At 31.5% G+C, this 22,973-nt stretch overlaps 1 protein-coding gene across 1 annotated transcript in view; it reads right to left on the reverse strand.

Moving 5' to 3' along the window:
* LOC148273455 (uncharacterized) overlaps positions 1 to 21,710 on the reverse strand; it is a 143,465-nt gene extending 121,755 nt beyond the window's left edge. Inside the window, exon 1 of the mRNA XM_088238692.1 lies at positions 21,629 to 21,710. Coding sequence (XP_088094818.1) covers positions 21,629 to 21,683 — 55 coding nt within the window. The 5' untranslated portion in view covers positions 21,684 to 21,710. The remainder of the gene's footprint in view (positions 1 to 21,628) is intronic.
* Between the last annotated feature and the right edge of the window lie 1,263 nt (positions 21,711 to 22,973).

Below are 22,973 nucleotides of genomic sequence, written 5' to 3' on the forward strand. Positions count from 1 at the left end.
TTTGAAACTGCAGCAATCACTTTCCTGGCTAAGTATTTTACCAAGGAATTTGATGAAAGATTGAACTTCTTGTACCGTTTACTTCTCCGAGGGTTTGTTCCCTTTCTTTGTTGTCGTTAATTAAAGTGATAATGCCCAATTAGTTTTCGCCTTTAGCGAAACACGCTGTTCGTGAACCTCTCTTTAGGAGAAAAAGATTTCTTCTTCAATTTTCGTTAAGAAAAGTAAAATCTACAAGAAATTAACTTTAAAATTAAGAGCATTACGTCAAATTACGTATAGTATATTTAAGTCAAATAAAAAATACACTCAATAAATGCTAGACCATTTACTATTCATGATTTTGGTATCACTAAAAGCTGGATCAGAAAAGCTGGGCCTCTCTCTAAAGACTTAAAATATTAAGTTATTGTTTATTTTTTAGCCTTGACAAAGGGAATATTTAAGTTCTGAAAGCGGTCGGCATATTAAATTAATTTTAGTGATTTTACACAAACTCAATACGTAGTTGTAATCATATCAGAGTGATTTTTTATTCAAGGAGTTTGCAGTGCTTGATATCAGATGGTAATATTTACCGAGGGCAGTGGCAGTCACTCACACTTACAGAGATACACAAACATCAGTTTCTTATCATTATGAAACTCGGAGTTCTAGTAGCGATTTGATTTCTTGACAAATAGTTCGAACGTCTTTAGCAGAAACAAAAACATCACTCCTACATAGAACAAAAGCTAAATAATGTAATTCCAGACTGCGTTTGGAAAATTGAAACATGTTTACAGAAATAAGGAAATCCCAAATAATCTGAAGGTCAAAGTCTACAACTCTCGTGTTCTGCCAGTGGCAACATGCGGTCTCGAAACCATGTCACTCACTACTAGAAGTGTTCGCAAAATTAAGTGCACTCAGCGGTCTATGGAAAGACAAATGTTAGGCGTCTCCTTAAGAGACCGAATAAGGAGTGAGGAGATACGACGCCGTAAAAATGTGACCGATATTGCAGAAAGAGTGGGAAGACAAAAATGGCAGAGGGTGGGTCATGTGGCGAGACAAGAAGTCGATAGGTGGACCCTCAGAATACTAAACTGGAGACTCTACGAAAGTAAAAGAAAAGTAGGGAGACCACAAAGGAGATGGACTGACGACGTCGTCGAACTCGTAGGCCACGGATGGAAACAGAGTGCCCAGGACAGGAAAGCATGGAAAAATTAGGAAGAAGACTAATCCAGCAGTAGAGAGAAACGAGCTGATAAGAAGAAGAAGAAGATAATGCCAAAACCATGGAAATATTGTAAGAACCACAAGCAAAAGAAGTTGCCGACTACTTTTCTCGGTGAAATTGGTCGCAGAGAGTCTCAGGGGTTGATGGTGGCTGTTAGATGGCCAACGCTTGTTCTTATTTGAATTGAAATTACATACCTATTAATGTATTTTTAGGTTCTTATTAATTTAATTTTTGGCCTCGTGGTCTAATGGTCAGCGCGTTTGCCTACCATGCTAGAGGTTTTGGGTTCGATTCCCTACATGATTGACATGAAACATTTATTTACCAAGGTGTTTTAACACTAGAATATTTCGTAGTCCCTGGACTGGTACCTAAAGCGTAAGACTGATTATCTTACATTCATGTAACAAAAATGATCAAGATACACTACGATTGGTAAACCAATGCAGTGCCCTATGCACTATTAGGTGCGGAAAGGGAATGATGATGATAATTATTTTTTAGAGATCCCTCTGACTTTTTACTGTGTTTTTAAACTTCTAAATTTTTTTTCCTTTCTGTTGCAACAAAATATAAAATCCAGCCAGTCTGCATGCATTTGGACATACTCAAAATATTGTTGAAAAAAAACTTTGTTTAGTAAATAAATTTGTTATCAGACCACTTGAATTTATTTTGGAACCTCCTTCCATCCCTGTACATACCTAGTATTGATGTTTCATATTTGGTCTATTACTATAGTACACCTGTGGATTGAAGGACTTCTGCTTTAAACTATAAAATAAATTCAAGTAGTCTTATAACATAGTTTGATATTTGTAATATTTGTGGTGATGTAATACGTCACGTCGGTGCCGATTAATTATTCGTCCCAAGTAATTTTTTTCAAGCATGAGTGTTCTGTGATGTAGTTTACCTCTGTTATTAGGCGTACTGGCCTATTGTGGTTCAATAATAAAATTTAAAAAACACAAATTATCAACAATGTTTTGAGTATGTCCGAATGTCTGCAGACAGGCTGAATTTCTTCCCTAGGGACTTATTAATATCTACATTTGTTGCAACAGCGGGAGAAAATATTTTTAAGAAGGGAATGTGGATGTCTAAGCATTTGCATGGCTTGTGACCTGTCATTGGCTGGTTGAAGTAACCATTTTATACACTATGTAACATTCATTATTATGCCCATGTTTTAAAAACAATTTTGTTTTGTTCTGCAAACATTTGGACTTACTCAAAGGATTGTAGAAATATTTGTGTAAATCATAAAAACTCAAATATTCCTTTTAAAAAAGAAATAATTATTAACAATCTTGAACAGACAAGGACCGTCTCGACTTTCGCTTGAATAATTTTTCAAGAGAGAGTTTTTTGTGAGGGTAATCTTGATGTAAAGATTATATGTTTCATATATCAGAATATAATTTTAATTTCTCGAAAGTCCTTTCTCATTTTATTAATGTAAGTACTCGTATGTTTAAGAATCTTTTTTCATATTTCTTTTGAATTTTTACACAAAAATCGATGTGAAAGTATGTAAAATTATGTATAAAATAAATAATACACTGACACTCCGAAACGTGCCTGTGAGCCAGTGAAGTGGCTACATCCGTAAATAAAAAGGAAGTTATATTAAATGTACCTATTGTATAAACATTTTCTTTTATAAACCATGTATTTGTATTATATATAGGATTAATAAATAAATAATAAATTTATGTATAGATTAAAATTTTCTTTTATATTTCATCAGCACCCAATATAAATGAATAAAATATGGGATAAAAAAGACTTTGACATTTTTTTGGCTGGTTTTCAACATGTTTCAGTGAGTTTTTTTCAGGTAATCAATGCGTTTCAATGCTGGATTTATTTTATTAAAAAAAAACCCATATCACATTATCGAGTTTTGAAAAAACGACCCTCAGAAACAAATAATTCTGGTTTAAAAGGGATCAAAAGGAAAATATGATGAACTTTTTCAATCCTTTTGAAAAGTAATGAAATATACAAAACATTGTTCAAATATGAACGAGACAGAAAGCACATATTATGTCGTAAATAAATGTTTTTATTCAAAGGCCCTTCATTCGAAAACATTCATGTTTTCATAATATATCATCAATGTTTTTATTTCGTTTGTAGATCTAACGAAAATAATTTTCAATGTTCACATATTTTCTTGAACTATTTGGAAAACAGAAAAATATTTAAAAACAAGGATTTCATTAAAAAAATGTTTTTCATTTCCTGACAAATATTCCGACAAAAACAAATAAAACATTTGTTTTTTTTTTTTAATTTGTGACCTTCGTAAAGTAGTGGTTTAGACACTTGACTCACACACGAAAGGTTCTGGGTTAGATTACCGGTAAGAAAACATAAGTTAACCCTCCCTCCCCGGTGTTGTGTAGCTAGTACACATTGCGTCTAATAACTATATTATCTTTATAAATATAATAAATACTGTGTTTAGATTTTCAGTATTCCTCCATTACATATTTATGTATCTTCTGAGATAATTTGTTATTGAATAATAAGTACTTTTTAGGCACAAAAAAGCATTTTATCAGGAATAAATTACAAATATCATCAAAAGTATACTCACAGGTATACCAATAACACCTGGCGTTACACGTCCACTACATGTCCAGGCACTTAGTCTAGTACTAGCTACTTAGTAGCTCTCGGAAAGTTGGCGCAGGTGCACGTTTCACCCGAATCGTTAGCGATACCCAATGTTTTTTTATGTTTTCAGCTGTTACATTTGAAATATTATTATCTTTGAATTAAATTATGGTTAATTAAAGCCATTCCATATACATATTCTATTTTTTCCTTTTAAAATCTTTTATTCTTTTAATGTGTAGTGACAACACAGCACCGTAAAGCGCGGGGGTTTTTGGGACAGTAAGGGAAAAGTTAAATATGATTTTTCTCAAGCTTCGGCGTACTGTGATGTAATTTATCACTGTAGTTGGGCCGCAAAGCCTATTGTGGTGCAAAACAAAAAGCATGCCAGTAGGTGAGAAAGAGAGGGTACGAGGGAAGTTATAAAAAATACACCACAGCATCCAGATTTATTTTGTGTCTCGTATTATCAGCGTTACGATTTTAAACATTTGTAATATTCAGCGCATGACGTAACAAGTCCTCTTTGGTGAGTTCTGTTAATTGGTGAATTGGCTTCCCGTAAACCGAAAATCTATCACAACACTATCATTGGTTGATTCGGAAGAACTAGTCATTCATATGTCATAAGTCTTGACATATGTAATAACTGCGAAAAAATAATGAATTTTGAAAGGTGCATAACATACCTGAGAGTAATCATTGACTGTCAACCTAAATGGACTAACCATTTTGAAGTAATTATTAAAAATCTGAGAGATTTAACCTATGTGTTTAATCAAAGTATAAAAGCCCAGCTAAATACTATTAAAATGGTTTATTATGCACTTGTACAGTCATCGTTTTCCTATGGAATATTTGGATGGGGTAGAGTTTTTAAAAACCATATAATACATTAGGCGAGAGAAGTGTGCTTGTCAATTTAATTGATGGATGTATCGAGAAAATAGAATACTGGATGGCTGAAAACAGACTAACATTAATCCCATCAAAAACGGAACAACTATGGGTGGCTTCAGCCAGATGACAGAATTTGATCCAGGATACGGCCCTACCTAATGTGGGATGTACCGCTTTACCCACCGTTCAACTACTGGGAGTTTTACTTAATTCTAAACTTTTTTTGACCCTCAAATTAGTAGAACGCTAAGTTTATGCTTCTACCAGCTGAGACAAATTAAATGCATACCCAAAAATTTGCCGGTTGATGCCGCCCGTCAATTCATAAATGCGTTTGCAGTGTCTAGAGTCAATTATTGTAATGGTATCTATGCAGGTCTACCAATGAACAAAATGACGCGCCTACAATCTATATTGAAGGCTGCAACGAGACTTATTTTCGGAATCTCTAAGTTCAGTCATATCACTCCACTGCTTCGGGAGTTGCACTGGCTGCGTTTTCCACAGAGGGTCGAATACAAACTCTGTTGGCTTATGTATAAGTCACTGCACAACTCTACTCCGGAATATCTAAGGGAACTATGCATTCCAGATGAACTAGCTGACAGGCGTCTCACGCTTAGATCGGCTACGTCTACGGCGAGAGAAAAAGTTATTATACCTCTACGCAAACAGCGCACTAAATTAAGTTAACGCGCATTTGCGGCCCTATGGCATGGAATGCTCTCCCAGCAGAGGTGCGAGGCTGTGAAAGTGAAAATTTGTTTCGGAAATAACTTAAAACCCACTTATTCTCTAAATCATTTAAATGAATCCGTAGCATGTGACAACAAAATAAATTGTTTTAATTAAATTACAAATTTAAAAGCTTCAATTAAATTAATTTAACAATAGAATCACCATGTAAAGCGTCTTTGAGGTATTATATTACGAAAAGTGCGCTATATAAGTTATCCATAATAATAATTACAATATTTAGAAACTGTTCAAAAATTTATCTTAAAAATAATGCTTCACAAAAATCATACTTTTCCCTCTTTCCAATTGTTCCAAGAAGCTAAACTTTTGGAAATAAGACAAATATATTGTTTTCAATGTTTAAAATATATATTCAAGAACCAAAAAGTATTTAAAAGTAATTCAAATAGATCAAGTCAAATAAGGAATCGTGTGCTAGAAACACCACATTGTAAAACAAGACTAGCAAAGAGACATGCCTATTTTAAAGGCCCAAAAATGTTTAATTCTTTTTTTACTGATAACATTTCATTAATTTCAAACTTTCAAAATTTTCCTTTTTTTAAAAATACGCACTATCCTGGATTGAATCTAAAAATATTAACTCTTTTTTTTAATGATATATTTTGTTGTCCTTTAATAAAAATATATATTTTTATTAACAAATTACAACAGGAATGGAGAATACCTTAAATAAGAGAATATGGAAGTCAAGGCATTTACAGGTTTATGACCTGTCATTGGCTGGTTTAAGTGGCCACTTTACACACTGTGTACACACTGTGTAAGCCCTGTAAATGCTTTGACTTCCATATTCCCTTATTTAAGGTATTCTCCATTCCTGTTGTAATTTGTTAATCTTAATGACCCCCGAGGGGGTGAAATCCAGTATTTTGTCTACGAACATTTGGACAAACTCAAATATTGTAATGTATTTTTATGTTTACTTTATATTTTTAATTGCATTTTTAATTACTATAAAATTAAAAAGAAACTTCTAATATTTTCTAGAATATTTTGTTTTATATTTCACAAAAAGTATTATACCTGTCTATTTATTAAAGTAGCAATAAATTCACAAACATTTCTTGTATACCCACGAACAGGCCATGCCTTTGCGGGATTTTTTTGCTTACTATTTTTTTTATTTATAAATCATACAACATAAAGTATTTTAAAAATTAAATTACATTTCTAGGAGTTACGACAACTCAATTCGGGACATAAATAATATTAACATTTGGAAAAGAACATATATTGAGGACAACAAAGAAACAAAGCAAGTTTAGCACTTTTATAACTAAATATAGCCCAACAATATATACGCCAAAAACCTTTTATTACACAAGCAGAATAAAAACATAAAAAAAGCTTTTAAGAATAAAAAAAAGGAGTCAATCTACTAAGGGAGATAAGGTCATTAACATCACATGGCATGCAGATGATGCTGCCATAGTGGTGATGAGAACATATCCATCTCAGTTACTGTTAATATGTATTTCATTGCTATGTAATTATCATTTATTTTTTTAATACTCTGTTATACTTTTGATATTTATTGTTTAAAAAAACTAAATAATGATAATAATAAATATTAAAAAAAAACAAAAAAGAAGTTGGTTCTTTTTTTTTTTAAATTTCATACATTTTCAAGGCACTTCGCTGTACAATTAAATGCTCTATTTTTTATCGCGTGTAATAAAACATTTTTTACATCCAAATTCACGCAACACCAAACTTCCACATTATGGTAAAGTGTTAGGTTTGTGGCTTTATATGCTTTAAAATTGGATGCATAGTAATGAGGTTTACGTGACAGCGTCTCTAGGTACACCGATGCTCCCTTCAAATAAGTTATGAATTTTTCTTCTTCCTGAAATCATTTATCGAATACGACAGTAATAATTGCTGAGCTCTTGGAAGTCTTTATATTAATATAAATGATGGAAGTTTACAAATTCCGAAGGCATCAATTTTCTTTGGTGTTCAAATTCCTCATTAAAATATTTCCGAGTTTCATAATAATGCTGATGGGCAAATTTTCAAATAAAATTTTATTAATGAAGAGATACTTATTTACAGCGTATCTTGTCATAATAAAAATCAAATGTAAAATACGACTATTTTAAGTTTGTGCAAATGTTTGTATATAAAATACTGGATTTATTTCGCGAAGATTTTACTTGTCATAATTTTTACAGTTACATTGTTAATGTGGCGTTCACGGGAAAATAGTACAATATTGTCATGTTCCAGCATCGGATTCTAGTGTAAATTGAAATTTAGAGCATAAATGCTTTTTTTCGTAGGACTTTTTCAGTGTACAAAACAAAATTTAAAAATATAGATTACATAAACATCACTCTGTCAGATTTAAAATTTACACTAAAAATGCATTATGTAACTTAGTAGACATTATAATAATAAATATGTACATCTCCTTTCCCCTCCTTATCCTCTCTTCAAGCATTCTTGTCCTAATCCCGCCCAATTTACAGTAACTTAATGTTCTTAAAATAAATATTAATAAAATCTATGATTATTGAAAAATATTTACGAGTACATGAAAGTAACATTTTTATATGTATAAACTTATATGCATTTACTTGATATGTTAAAAATTTTCTTTACCAACTTTGTATACTTTTGGAAATCTGTTATTAGTTCTGAGTTTATACAATATATCTGTTTGTTTACTTTAAATATGTATGTAGAACTGTTAATTTCCCAAATAAAATAAATAAATAAAACAATGGACTGAGACATTGTCTCAGAGCCGAGCCGTTTCGCCGAGACAATGGATTCCTCCCTTCATCGAGCGCTGCCGTATTGTCCTCGTGTGAACGCGCACGGACAAAACCGTAGGACAATAGCGATTTTTGTCGCTTCCGCGCATTTTTTCTGTCGAGATTTTAGGCAGAAAAAATGTTTTTTTATTATTCAGTTTGTCTTTCAGCCAATCCCGATATTTTTGTGAACAGATCGTGATACACGCCGTCGCGTCGGATTAATGAATTGAAAAATTAAAATGAAACGTTTCCAAGAATTTATTTTAAGCTCGACGTGGAATGAAAAGCATGTCACAAAAAAAAAAGAGATTTTTTAAACAAAACATGAGCTAGTTGGACCACAAAAGGTCTGGACATTGCAACATCATCACAAACATCGCAATCTTTTTTGTAAATATTGTAATTAGTAATTAGAGTCTAGCATCAATTAAATTAATCCCTATTACATGTCACACCAATTAAAGTCACATATTTTTAATTAGGTACATACTCAAAACTACATTTGTTTTTATAACTTATGTGTTTTTAATCTTCAGTTGGATGAGAATTGTTTTTTTTTAGGAATTGCAAATTATAGATTTTCTATTTCCATAATTTGCATGTTGTTAATTGAGTGTTGAGCCCGAATCAAATTTATTAATAATGTAACATTTCAAAATTTATAATTTTAATAGCATACCTGCAATTGTGTTTGTTAATTTTATTTGGGTATTTGTAAGGTTTAATTTAATTACCATTGAAAAAAAAATCTTTTTTTCGTATTACCTATATTACCTGAACCTCACACTCCCTATTTGACGATTTACTTATTTAAAAGTAAATATATCAGCATATTATTATTGGTTAGGGGTAGTAGAAATTAAATAAACACAAAAATTATTTTGTCTTTCTAGCTTGTTCTAGACGATACACTGTGTTACAGTTAGATATTTCTCCTGCCATATAAACATTCGTAATATTTCAAGATAAATAGAAAAATAATATTTTAGATGATGTATTTATTTGCAAATATTGAACAGAGGTACAAATATTATAATTGGGGACCCATAGCAAAACCTTCGACCTTTTTTATAAGGGGATGATATTTTCACGTTGTAAAGGATCTTTTTTATTGTACCATTTTACCCTTGTAAGATTGAAATTTTACTTTTGGTCGAGAACAAAGCCTACATTCAAAACGTATTTCTATATTGGACCGGCTACCTACCCTTATTACTGTATTGAGAAACACACGCAAAATAATAATAGGGCGGTAGACTTCTTCAAGGATGCGTTTGTAAGGGGTTTTTTTAAGTATCCTTTGTATAAAATGAAAATTCATGTTATGAACTTCAGACAAGGAAAATGAAACCAAAATACAATTCATATTCATTCTTTGGAAACTCTTGATGCTTTTTCAAGAGGAAGGATTTCCAATTATTGTTGCCCTAGATAACTTTTGCATAAACCTGCATTTTACTTTCATTCTGTTTGTATTTATTTTGCAATATTTGTATCGTTATTATTCCAGGAAGTTAAAATTGAGTTTGATGTCTTATAAAATATTTAATGAGTTGATTGCTGTTTGAAATTAAATTTTATCAAATATAAATTTTATATTGGTGTTAGTTTATGAGGACAAATATGTTTAATATTTTTAATGTAAAATAAAAATGTTATAACATGTTTTCCAATAAAAATATTATATTAAACCAACAATATGTTCATATACCACCGATTTTCTCAAATTTAACAGTTTGGGTAGGTAATGAGAAACTGCCTTAAGGCAATATGCCCGCCCATGCATATGTTTGTAAACTGTATGTGTACACACGGTTTTTCAGAACCAGACTGCGGAACTTCAAAGGAACATTCCTTATGGTAAGCTGCAAAAAAAATCCTGATAAAATTTTTCCAAAAAGTTGTTTTCAATTTATTTTTTTTATGATCTCAAAACGGAATAAATCTTTATTTTCACGGGCTAGCGTTCCTTTCGCAATATTTTAAGAATGCAAATATGCTCAAAGGATTGTTATAAAGTAATGGATTTTATACGTACTTCGGATTTATGGAGCTTACATTTCGTAATATTATATAACACTGCTCCTAATTATTTAGATTGTTTGTACTAATTAATCTTTCACGAGTAAGCATAAAAATAATATGTTTACTTTCTTTAAATTACACGACATATATTCAAAATTTTAAGCTGAAACATAAAGTTTTCCTTTAAGGTAACTAATTAAAAGTTTGCAATAAACATTTTATTGCTCTAGCAAAACGCTTCGTTCTACTTGAGAAGAGCTTACGTAATGAAAAACTAAAGGAAATTTCTTCAGGTTTCTGGCTCAAGTTGGTAACTACAAATTATAAAAAAAGGTCAGTTTTTCATAACTGGCATAAAATAATCTGTGTTTAAAAAGTAAAAAAATAATTTCGCAATTTAAAAAATACAATAAATCGTACCTTTAGGACGAAAACGACACAACTAAAAAATTAACTTTTTGGGAAATTGCAAAAAAAAAAAAATGTAAATTGTGACCCCTTCGTATTCTTTTGTCGATTTTTTCGTATTTTTCGAAGTAAGCACAAAATTTGAGTTAAAAATTATACCGAAGGCTTTCAGCTATGAATCTATGAAAAAAAGCGCAATGAAAATAAATTATTACAAGTTTAAATAAGACATTTATTTAATGAGTCATTGTAAGATTAAAAAAAAACAAACAAAAGCTCTTTGATAAATAAGGTAATGACATAATTTTTATAAGTTAGATCCGGTCACCCGACACGTGTTTTCATTTATTCACAAAATGACATGAACTTTAATAAGTCACTAAGATTATCGATAATTTAAATAATAAAATGACATTAAATTAAATAAGTGACTAATATTATTCAAACAAAAAAAAACAAAAAGCTAAAATGATCGTTTTAATCTTAAAGTATATATATATATATATACTCTAAGGTTTTAATAGTTAAAAAAATAAAATACACATGCCATTTGTATCGGAATAAAATTGATTCAACCGGCTTTTGGTCACTATATGTTTGTCTGCATTGCGTCCTTCACACGGCAATTTGAAAACAATACTAGTTGCGTCGTTTCCGTACTGACCCGGAATCTAAATTTTCCGAGTAATAAAGAGACAGATGAAACGGTTTTGTCCTATTCTCATCCGAATGCTGCGTTTTTTTGAAATGCAGAAAGATGGATAATGTTCATTGAAGTCGTTTTATGATCTTGACTCATTTTAGGTTTTTTTTAGTTAAGCCGTTTTTTTATTTATTAAAACACTAAATTCATATTTTTCAAAATGGCACAAAAAACACTCAGATAAAATTTGCTCGTACTGGGAGTAGGCTCAGAATATGAAGGGTCGGCAAGACAGAATTATTTTTCGTTAGTTTTCGTCCTAAAGGTGCGAAATATTTTTTTAAGAATATTAAACTAGCGGTTTTATTTGAATTGTTGAATTGGGATGAGCTTTTAACTTTAAGGGGAAAACATCTCATAACTAGCAAAACGTGAGTTACCAATTTGAGCAAGAAACCCGACGCTTTATTCTGTAACCCTTTAGGACAAAAATATCATTGGATACATTTTTACTACTAATGACAGAAATGATATTCGGTTACTCCGTTTTATTTAAGGCCAGATTTAACATAGAGTAAAATCTTTACATATATGTAAATATAAATATATTTTGCGCCACAACAGGCCAAGACGCCCAATCACAGTGGTGGATTACAGCACAGAACACCCAAGCTTGAGAAAAATCACATTATTATTTTTTGTTCTCACCGGGAATCGGAAATCGAATATTATTGATACCATATTCAGATTCACGAAATTTGGCAGCTGGCACCCTTTAATAATTACAGTTCTTCCTATAATTTCCTAAAAATTGAATCGGTCATTTAAAAAACCCAACAAGTTAGATTTTCGGTGAATTTGACTTTGTTTGCACTTCATTCTGTTCCAAAAAAAAAATTTTTTTACAAAAAAATAAACGTAAATAATGAACGAATGCGATATGGGTTTCCTTTTTATTTATTTAAGATCTAAACATTTTTTTTGAAATATGTAAAAATAGTTTTCTGAAAAATTTAGACTAACTGACTAATTGGGTTTTTCAAATGACCGATTCATTAATGTAGTTTGATTATCATCAAGCTTAAAAGGACAATAAGCCATGTTTAATTTCCAGAACCAAGGAACTATGGTTGTTATTTCTACTAATGATGTTACTACGTGGCGTAATATTTTTCAATCGATTCATTAAACTAAAATGAATTTTTTAAAGATTTATTTTTTCATCTCAATAATTGATCTCTCAGGATTTTTTTCCTTCCATGCAAGAGGTCTCTGGTTCAATTCTTTACTTGGTTGACATGAAATCGGTAGTCAAATGTCAGAAGGGACTATTTGTTATTTGTTTTTCAGTTTTTTAGTTTTCAAGAGCTTAAGTAAATACATACAAAAAAGAAAAAATAGACAGCATCATTTAAAATGGTAACTTATTATTGAAAAGTTACACCAAAATATTTTAGTTTGCCTTGAAGTTGAGTATTATTTTAGCTTTCTTGAACGTTTTCGAAAATTACAGATGGTTCCTCCTGCCATCTGACTACCAAAATATTGATATAAATATGCGTTTATACAGTTCCTGGACTGGCACCTGAAGCGTAAGACTCGTCATCTCACCTGCATGTAACAAAAATGATCAAGATAAATTGTTTGCGTATACCGATTCAGTGCCTTATTCACCGTTGGGTGCGGGAATGGTCATATTTTGACCCGAGTTTGAATCTCATCAGTGATCAGTGAGTCTACGTCACACGACGGGTCCACAACTCGGTTGAAAATAATGTAAATAAATTAATATAAGATTTATATGATTCAGATTCTCAAGTAACAACACTCATTACATTACAAAAAAATAGGTATAGTAACATATTACAACAGAGATGAAGAACATTTTAGTGAGGGTGATATAGAAGTCTAGGCATCTACAGGGCTTATGACTTGTCATTGACTGGTTTAAGTGGCCACTTTATACAATGTGTAACATTCACCATTCAGCCCATATTTGAACATCTATATTCCTTCAATTCTTTCATCTGTTTGAATAGACTCACCCGGAAACCAATGCTCACTGTCGCTTTACTTACTATCGTCTTAACAAAGTAAATAACGAAATTAGTAAAACATCCGAAAAACTGAATACCTACCTAGCATGGATGTCCAATTGCTGACAGTGAGAAAAATAAAAATGACCTCAATTTCACATTCGGAAGTTAAGAGAATACTATGGACAAATACTAAAAAACTCTACTCTGTAGCACTAAATATGCACAACACTCTTTCCTCTATCGTTCTTGCTCTGACTATAATGTTTTTTCTCATCTATTGATATATTTAACAAGCCCTTAATTTATTTAAAAATAAATTAAGACTGATTCTTTCTGGCTGCGATACGATCCCACTTGCTGTTTAATGATGCTTACACTTACACACACCTGAACACTTACTCCCACATACACACCTATACACTTACTCTCATACACTTAAACACACCCTTTTGTTATACCGCAATTTAATATGCATGCTTTTTGTTTAGAAACTTCGCTGGTCTGTCCTTAAAACGTATTTTTTTAATGTTATTATATCACTTTCGTTTGTTTGTTTCAGTAAAATAAAAAATAAAAAAGAAGTAGCACCCTTAGATACCAGTAAAGATCAGTTCAGGTAATTCCATTACTGACTTTGCGCTATATATTTTCATATATTTATTTATTTTTATTTTCTTATATATTAAAAAAAAAAAAAAAAAAAATTTAAAAAATAGCAGGGAGTGGTTAATTTAGTAATTATTGCTTATTAAAATGAAATTTTAGTTCGTTTTTTCTAATCCCATTTTTTTTTGCACCACAACAGGCCAGGAGGCCCAATTACAGTGGTGAATTACATTACAAAACAACCAGGCTTGAGAAAAATCACATTTTTAATTTTTGTGTTCTCACCGGGAATCGAACCCGGAACCTTCCGTGCGTGAGTCAAGCGTCTTGACCACTACACCACGGAGGCCGCCAATATTATTCAACATAAAATTTTACGCTTTTGTTGGAAGCAGGCATGAACATGCAAATTTTATATGTTTCTCATATTATGAAAGTCACGCAGTAAAATTGAAAAAGGCAAAAATAAAATATTAAACTGTCTACTGTACAGAAACAATTACCAAATTATTAATTACAATGAAACGAGAAGACATTTAAAGATAGACTCCACGGATAATAGACGACTTGTCTTTAGTAGACGACAGTTAGATTGACTTAATGTTTTTATTCAAGCTTTTAAATGGTGTTACTGACTGCCTTAATTTACTTAGTTTAATTAATTTTCATGTACCTCTTCAACGTACCCGTCACACCAAATTATTCTACTAGGCTGACGCAAAGACTAATGTAGCAAAAAATTCACGCATACATAGCATTTGCAATTTGTATAATAACATTATTTGAGCTAATGCGAGCGAAATATTCAACTCAAATAATGATAAATTCAAAAATGAAATTAAAAGGAAAAGCATTATCCTTGTTCGCGAGTAATGATTAATAGTAGTAGTAAATAGTAGTAAAGTAAATACTATTTTTCGTTTTAAACTTACATAGGAATATATCGGCGCTGTTCAGGCAAAAGTCACTAACCATAAAAATTATAGTTTTTAGTTGAATATGCTTTTCGAAGCGTAAAATTATGTTCTTAAGAAGTCAAACATCACCAATCGTCACGACTTGGTTAGAAAAAAGTTGCGTAAATCCAAATTATTTGTATTTTTACTATGTGACTTTATACAAAACAAACAAACCATCATGCCGTTTCCCCGTAGGAGTGCAGAGAGGATAGAACCTTAAATCACTCTGTCTTTGCATGCAGACCTCGCTTCCTCTACATTCATACATCTTCTCATGCACTCACGCCGATTATTCCTACTCTTGACATGTTCGTCTTCAAGTATTTGATGGACTTGATCGTGCCATGTCTTTCTCGGTCTTCCTCGATTTCTGGATCCATCGACATTCGCATAAGTCGTTCTTTCGCTGGCCATTTGCTTTACATTTTCCAACCCAACGCAGCACTCCTTTCTTGATTCTGTCGATAATGCGTGTCTCAGCCTCAAATAGTTCGCGAATCTCGACATTTGTGCACCTATCGTACATTGTTCTACCACACAACCGCCTGAAAGATCGAATTCGACAACATTAGCCTACTTTCATCGTTATTTTTCCAAGTCCATACTACTCTCGCATACATTATGCATACATACATATTTGCCTCCTGCGACAAACATTTGTTTGCCAAGGTAGATTTCAGTGCACCGTTCACCCTATTTCCGGCACTTACCCTCCTTTCAATATCTTTCTCAATTTTGCCATCCGACTTTATACTACTATACTTATTTATTGATTTAAAGTGAATAAGTACTTTGGTGGACTTATTGCCAAAAGCAACATATTCCAGCTAACTAAACCATCTATTAAAACACGTTAAAAATATTTCTTTGATTAGCATTAATTTTTAATCACATTATAACGATAATTTCTAATATTTACTTCCTTTCACTAACTATTTTGCTTTCTTTTTAAATGGCAGTTTTTAATTTTTTGCTTCGCTTGTTATATTCAGGGCTTTTATTTACTTCAAAAGATATATTCATTCTTATTACTCTTGTGAGGATTTGGTCGGATAATCGACTGTGGCCTTGTTAACTCATTCAGGAGGAGCCAGACTATTGACAGACATCAGCAGACCTTCTGTTCCATTTTGAGAGTGTTCGACATTTTGTGTCCTATTCTTATTTATTTCGAAAGTTACCTTTACAATTTTTACCATGTATGCTATTACCTCACGCGATAAGTCCCTATGACTAATTACTTTAACGGTATCTTCTAAATCCTCATCCAGACATCTACATTGCTTTGAAGCTGAAAATGGGACAATGCTTCAACAAATGAGGGACATCTTAGAGTGTCTCCTCATCACATGAATAACTTTTGATTTCTAAGAGCATAAAACGGTGAAGATAGTGCATAAAAACACCGTGGCTCTTTTGACTTGCATTGTCCAGATTATAATAAGCAAAAACCACTAAAATAAATTTTAGCCACCTCGTCTCACTAAACACCATTCAGATATTTTTTAATGTATCAGACGGAAAAAGTTACCAATAGAATTGATTGAAAATACATGAATGAGTTTTTTTGTGTGCGTAAAACCTCCAAAACACAAAAATCTCCAAATTGCGATTTCTCAAAACGATGTTTTTTGGGCTAGTGATTTTTTTCTGAACGGTGACGATATGTACAAACATGTATTCTTTGTTTTTCAAATTCGATTCTTTTATAATACAATTTACGACAGATTACATATATTATAAATTATATATTTTAAATATTTTTAGTCAAGTAAAAAGTATTTATTATATTATAACTGTGTTATTGTGTATATTTATTAAAATTTTTTTGAAACACAACTTCGTTTTCTTCTGTCACTCCAACTAAAGAAGGAGATCCCTTCATTAAAAAAAATCAAAAATTCTTCATACGTACTTTTTTTTTCCTCATCATACCTTTTCCACACCTAATGGTGCATAGGGCACTACATTGGTGCACCAATAGCAGCGTATCTTGATCATTTTTGTTACATAAAGGTAAGATAATCTGTCTTACGCTTCAGGTACCCGTCCAGGGACTATGAAATATTCCAGTGTAAAAAAACACTTTTTAAAAGAATATTTCATTTCTATGTTTTCAAAAATATTTAATAATTTGCTAAATATAACACGACGTACAGTACCGCCGCCAAAGGGATGTTTTAGCACAGTATATTAAGAGTTGAAAGGGTGCCTAGTTACCGTTAGCAAAAATATTAGAATTTCATTGACAAAGGTAGGCGGGTGCCTACAAAATCTGTCAAGCTATAAAAAACAAGTATGTATTGAGATAAACACGGAACGTGAAATCGGAAAAGGGAATGAGAAATCGCGGGAAATGATAATAGACGAATAAAAGGCGAGCTTTTTCCCGCCTTTAATGCCATCTCCAATCGGCAGTTCGGATTTTCGTATTACAGTCAAATAATTTAAAATTTGAACCCCCACCCTTTTCTGGACGTTTATTGTTGTAGATGCCATTGTTTTTACCTAGAAAATCATAAATATTTTTTTGGTAAAGTAAAATAATTATTAATGTTTAATACGTATTGTTTATATTAGAAATCTGAATTCGTCAGCCTCGTGGTGTAATTGTCAACGCGTTTACCTACCTTACCACGCAAGAGTTTTCGGGTTCGGTTCCCGACATGCTTGATACGAAATATTTATTTATAAAAAGGTGTTTTCACACTAGAATATTTCATAGTTTCTGAACTGGTAACTGAAGAGTAAGACTGATCATCTTACCTTCATGAAACAAAAATGATCAAGGTACGCTGCGATTGGTGAAGCAATGCTGTGTCCTATGCATCATTGGGTGCGGAAAGGGAGTGATGATGATTATGAATAAAACAAAAAATTCATAAAGCACTCTTTCAGATGTTTCAGAAAGATTTGAAACTAAAGGCTCCCTGATCGTTATTCAATTTACAAATGACTTCGGAAAGCGAACATTAAATTGCGTTATTCAAAGGCTGTTCAATGATCTCTCATCAGCCATCATTCACTTGAAAGATCTGAAATGAATTTTTTTTTTACTAAAGGTGATTAGTTCCTTGACCCTTGAGGTGACTAAGACCCTTGAGGTGATTTTCACAAAAATGGCGCTATATAAATTATCCAAACATTATTATTATTATTATCTCCTAAATTTTTTGTAGTGCTTGTTAACACTTTAAACACCGGCCAAATACACATGAATTTCACCCACATAAATAAAGGTTTCAGCTCTTTAACTTCACAAACATTAACAAATGAAAGAATCGAAGGAATATAGATGTTCAAATATGGCCAGAATGGTGAATGTTACACCATGTGTAAAGTGGCCACTTAAACAATCCAATGACAGGTCATAAGCCCCGTAGATGCCTGGACCTTTATATTGCCTTCTCTAAAAAGTTTTTCATCTCTGTTGTAATCTGTTAGTTATTTATTTCTAGAATAATCATGTTTGTTAAAGCGAATTATTCTACCAAATCTCAAAAGGAACACTCCCACACTACCAGAAGTCAAACTAAAGGATAGGTCATGGGGTCTACCACAAACTCTGGATTCGGGCAAAGAAATTTCAGGTTTCTGGGCCTCAAAATATTCAATATGTTACATTTCAAAACCATGACCGGAATTCAATTAAATAAATTTGTAATTATATGGTTACTGGATTTAGGTAGAGAAAAATCGGAAAACCTACTAAAACCTATTCTTAAACAATAAATGGTGTATATATTGTATAACTTTAAAATACATTAACTAGTAGGTAGTCATGTTGTTGTTTATTTTTGCATAAAAATGTCTGCCTTTAAACAGGTTGTACCTAGTTTGGCAGACTAGACATAACTCAGAGAAATCTATTACATAAGTATGTACATATCTAGTAGATAAAGAATTTTTAATTTTTGTTAATAAAATATTATTATCATAATATAAAAATTAAACTAGAGGTTTAATTACCATTCACCATCTCTAAAAAGTTCAATATATATGAACAATACCCTACATTAAATTTATCCGATACGTGGGAATAACTATTGCCGAGTTTCTGGAGTCTATGTAATACGGCATTACAAGTATATACTGTCCGTGAATCGTTGCCATAAAATGGTGGCACCTGTCTAGTAATTCTTTCAGGCACCCTGGATATGCGATGGGCGAGCAGTTTGATGAATAGGTATTTCAATATAGTTTTATGTCACTCTGTCGCAGACGCCTTCCCGAATACTGTACATCGGACTAAATATGCCTAGCTAATCGGTAAAATTAGGGTCTCGTATTCCCGTTTTTCGCGCCCCAAAACCGAACCGATTTTAATTTTATAAAGAAAGAAATTTTTTGTGTCGTCGTGTTTTGCATTTTTCAAAGAAAGTTACCATGTTTGTAAACTGTGCGACCGAAGACGGTAGATAAAACTAGGCGCTTTTAAGGTTTTTTGGATAGTTTTTGGATAGATAAAATTAAAAAAACAGACGGATAATTAAACTAGGCCGGATAGAATGAACGGAACTTGAATGTCCTAATATAAAATAAATTTTCATAACGGTTTTTTCTAATACATATAGGTATATTGGAACGAGCCGTGTTTGCTGATATCATTATATAATCAGCAAACACGGCTCGTTCCAATATACCTATATGTATTGGAAAAAACCGTTTTGAAAATTTATTTTATATTAGGACATTCAAGTTCCGTTCATTCTATCCGGCCTAGTTTAATTATCCGTCTGTTTTTTTAATTTTATATATCCAAAAAGTATCCAAAAAACCTTAAAAGCGCCTAGTTTTAATTTCTATCTTAATTTCTAAACTATATGAAGTTCAATAGGTGCGAAGGTTTTCACGGTCACTGTTATCAATATTATGTATCTTTTTTGGGTGATACCGTGTATGTTGGATTTGATCCGACGTTTCGGCTACCATTGCAGGAGCCATCTTAAATAGTATAAATTATAAAACAGTATAAATTACTAGTACATAAACATAATTATTCTTTCCTACAAAACTAGAAATGTGCCTACTGCTGACTGTGACACGGTACAAATTACTAGTACATAAACACATACATTTCTTTATAAAACACACAGTTTTCCCTGAAGATGGCTCTTGCAATGGTAGCCGAAACGTCGGATCAAATCCAACATACACGGTATCACCCAAAAAAGATACATTATATGAAGTTCGTTTATTTTCATGCCCTTTCATGGATAGTATTCCGAATCTTCTCCCCAGGAGAGTGATTAATTTAGGGATTTTTAATTTTTCTATTCGTTTACACTTTGCTTCGTATCTGGCCACACCGATGATTAAACGTCAAATAAGTAAAAACACGTGAAACCAAAAATGATGATTTTCATTAAGAACATTATAGCGACCTTGAGCATTACCCAATTAGATTGAATTGACCAAACCATTTTAGTTTTTTTCCGTTTTTTACACAGTTTTATAGATCATTTGAAGTTTAATAATCAGTGTGGCCGATATGTGAAATAAAGTATCATCGTTAAAAAAATTTCCACTCTCTAGGGGGTAGAAAAGATTCAGAATACCACACCAAAGATGTTTTTCTGTTTCGTTGATCATCAGTGCAGACAATGGACACTGTAACAACACAACAACGCAGAAAAACATCAAAACCAAAAAATTCCCGACCATTATGATGAAAAGATAAAAACAAGTAATTTTGTAATTTATTCGTAATTTTTAATTAATTTATTTATAAACGGGTAAAAGAACCCTTTTTAAAAATTAAATTAAATTATTATTTTATTTTTGGACTTTATGAACATGTTCAGTACTTACAACCGATAAACTTAAATATCTTGGTGTTTACATAGACCAAAACTTTAAAATGGAAAGACCATATCAGTGAAATAGTTAAACGAATTAGAAAATGCATATACATATTTATTAGATTAAGAAATATTTTTAAAATCAATCAGTTAGATCAATAAGTAATTTTAAAGAAACCCTCAACATTCAATATGGAAAGTATATTTAAAATATTTAAGGTTCATACAGTAGACACTCTTTATAAAATAAATTCTATAATACAAATGTATAAAAAAGAAAAAATAAAAGAATTTGAAATGAATAAGTCTCTCAGATACCAACATAATATTAAAATTCCTAAATTCCATACAAGTCATGGTCAAAATAGCTTTGTATTCAAAGGTGTAAAAATTTATAATAATCTTCCTAATGAACTAAAAACTACTAAAAATAATGTATCAATAAATAAATTTAAAGTTAATCTAAAGAAATTGTTTGAACTAGTGTGAAAACAACATTAAATTTTAATTAGTATGAATGTATTATTGGTTTATGTTTTTTCTTTCTATATGCTATTTTTTAATTTTTCTTTTCGTGTACTCGTATTTAAAATTATATAAACTCTTAATTATAAACAACTAAAACAGTGTAAGTCACTTTCCAAGCACAAAAGTTAGTCTCTTTTTTTGAGAGTTACAATGATAACATTTACAAGATGTGTAAAAGTAGAAATGTTCAGAATTTTACAAAAACATATACATTTTATGAAATTTATGAATAAAAAAACATAAAAAAACTTATTAAGCCTATTTTGCAATGGTAAATACATTTCTTTATAATATATACGGGTACGATAAAAAAAATGGTCAGATAAAACTTACCGGAAGCCGCAACCCTGTTATTGTTGTTTCCCCTAAGTCGCATTATCCACAGCATGATTCTGGAGTGGTCGAAGCCTTTCCAAATCCTGAAAAATGAGAAAAGTTTGTTGATTAAATACTTTTTTAAACGACATAATGTTATTTCAGAAATGGTATTAATAAGTATCTCCAAAAAATTCCATAGTCAGTCTACTGATAAAACTTCAGAGTAATAATTTTCTAGATAAGCCCTTAAGCTCTATTGCATAGAACAAAAGTGTCCCAAATGTTTGGTTGGGTTTTAGTTTGGTTTTTAGTTTAACAACAAACGTGTAATGGATGGGATGAAATAACCATTATTATTAACCACGCGATAAACGTAGCTTTATTCGATACTATTTTAATAAAATACTTGTTCTAAAGTTCATAAACAATACCACAATGACATTCAGCAGTAATTGTCAACACTGAGCATTGGCCGATTCTTTTTTAAATGAATAATGCCAAAACCAGCCACTTCGAACGCCACATGTCCTATGTGATGCATAATATGTCAACGGTATTTATTTATTTATTTATTATATATGTACGGCCTAAGACAATTACATAAATGAAACATAAATGCAAGAAACTGAACAAAAAGAACATAAAACTATTTAGCAAAGACAAACAAGGACAAAACAATAATAGTATACAATATATTTAAAAAAACGAAAGACCAAAAATTTTGAGCTAAACCATGCCAATCTAACTTCATCCCACACTGTTTAGTCGCGAAGAGATCTACGAAAAGCCGGAAGATCTATCCCAAAAAATTCCAAGTCGTGTGATGAATTGACTAATCTACACATTCTGGACATTGGGGCATAAAAACCAAAGTTGCTCTTAGAAGATTTTATAAATAGCAGATTTTGACTTCTGGTGACACGGTTGAGAACATGAAAAGAAATTGATTGCTACAGAGATGGGACATCACTTAAAGCATTAAGTAATTTGAAAATGCATATAAGGTCCATCTCAGTTCTACGTATCCTATCAAAGAAAAATTGTCCTTTGGAAATAATGCTCGAAATACTAGTTTCCAAATAGAAAATCTTAATAAAAAACATTTGTAATCTGTCTGCTTCTTTTAGTACTAAAAAAAGTGTTGTGGATTTAAGACGTAAAATATAGTATACTTTTTTGTATAGAAGAATAAGCTGAAGTAATCGGCTAGTTTCACCCTTCACTCATAACGGGCTGTACGCTGCGCTGGGCGCACTTTATAGATCTTTTTTTGTAGGAAGATATAAACGGTGGTGGAGATTTATTACACTCACATTTATTATACTTAACAATTGTTTTATTTATTTTCCCATAAACATAT

Source organism: Micrasema longulum, unplaced genomic scaffold (genome assembly GCF_059751315.1).
Source record: "Micrasema longulum isolate JH-2025_06_02 unplaced genomic scaffold, ASM5975131v1 h1tg001947l, whole genome shotgun sequence".
Lineage (NCBI taxonomy): Eukaryota > Metazoa > Arthropoda > Insecta > Trichoptera > Brachycentridae > Micrasema > Micrasema longulum.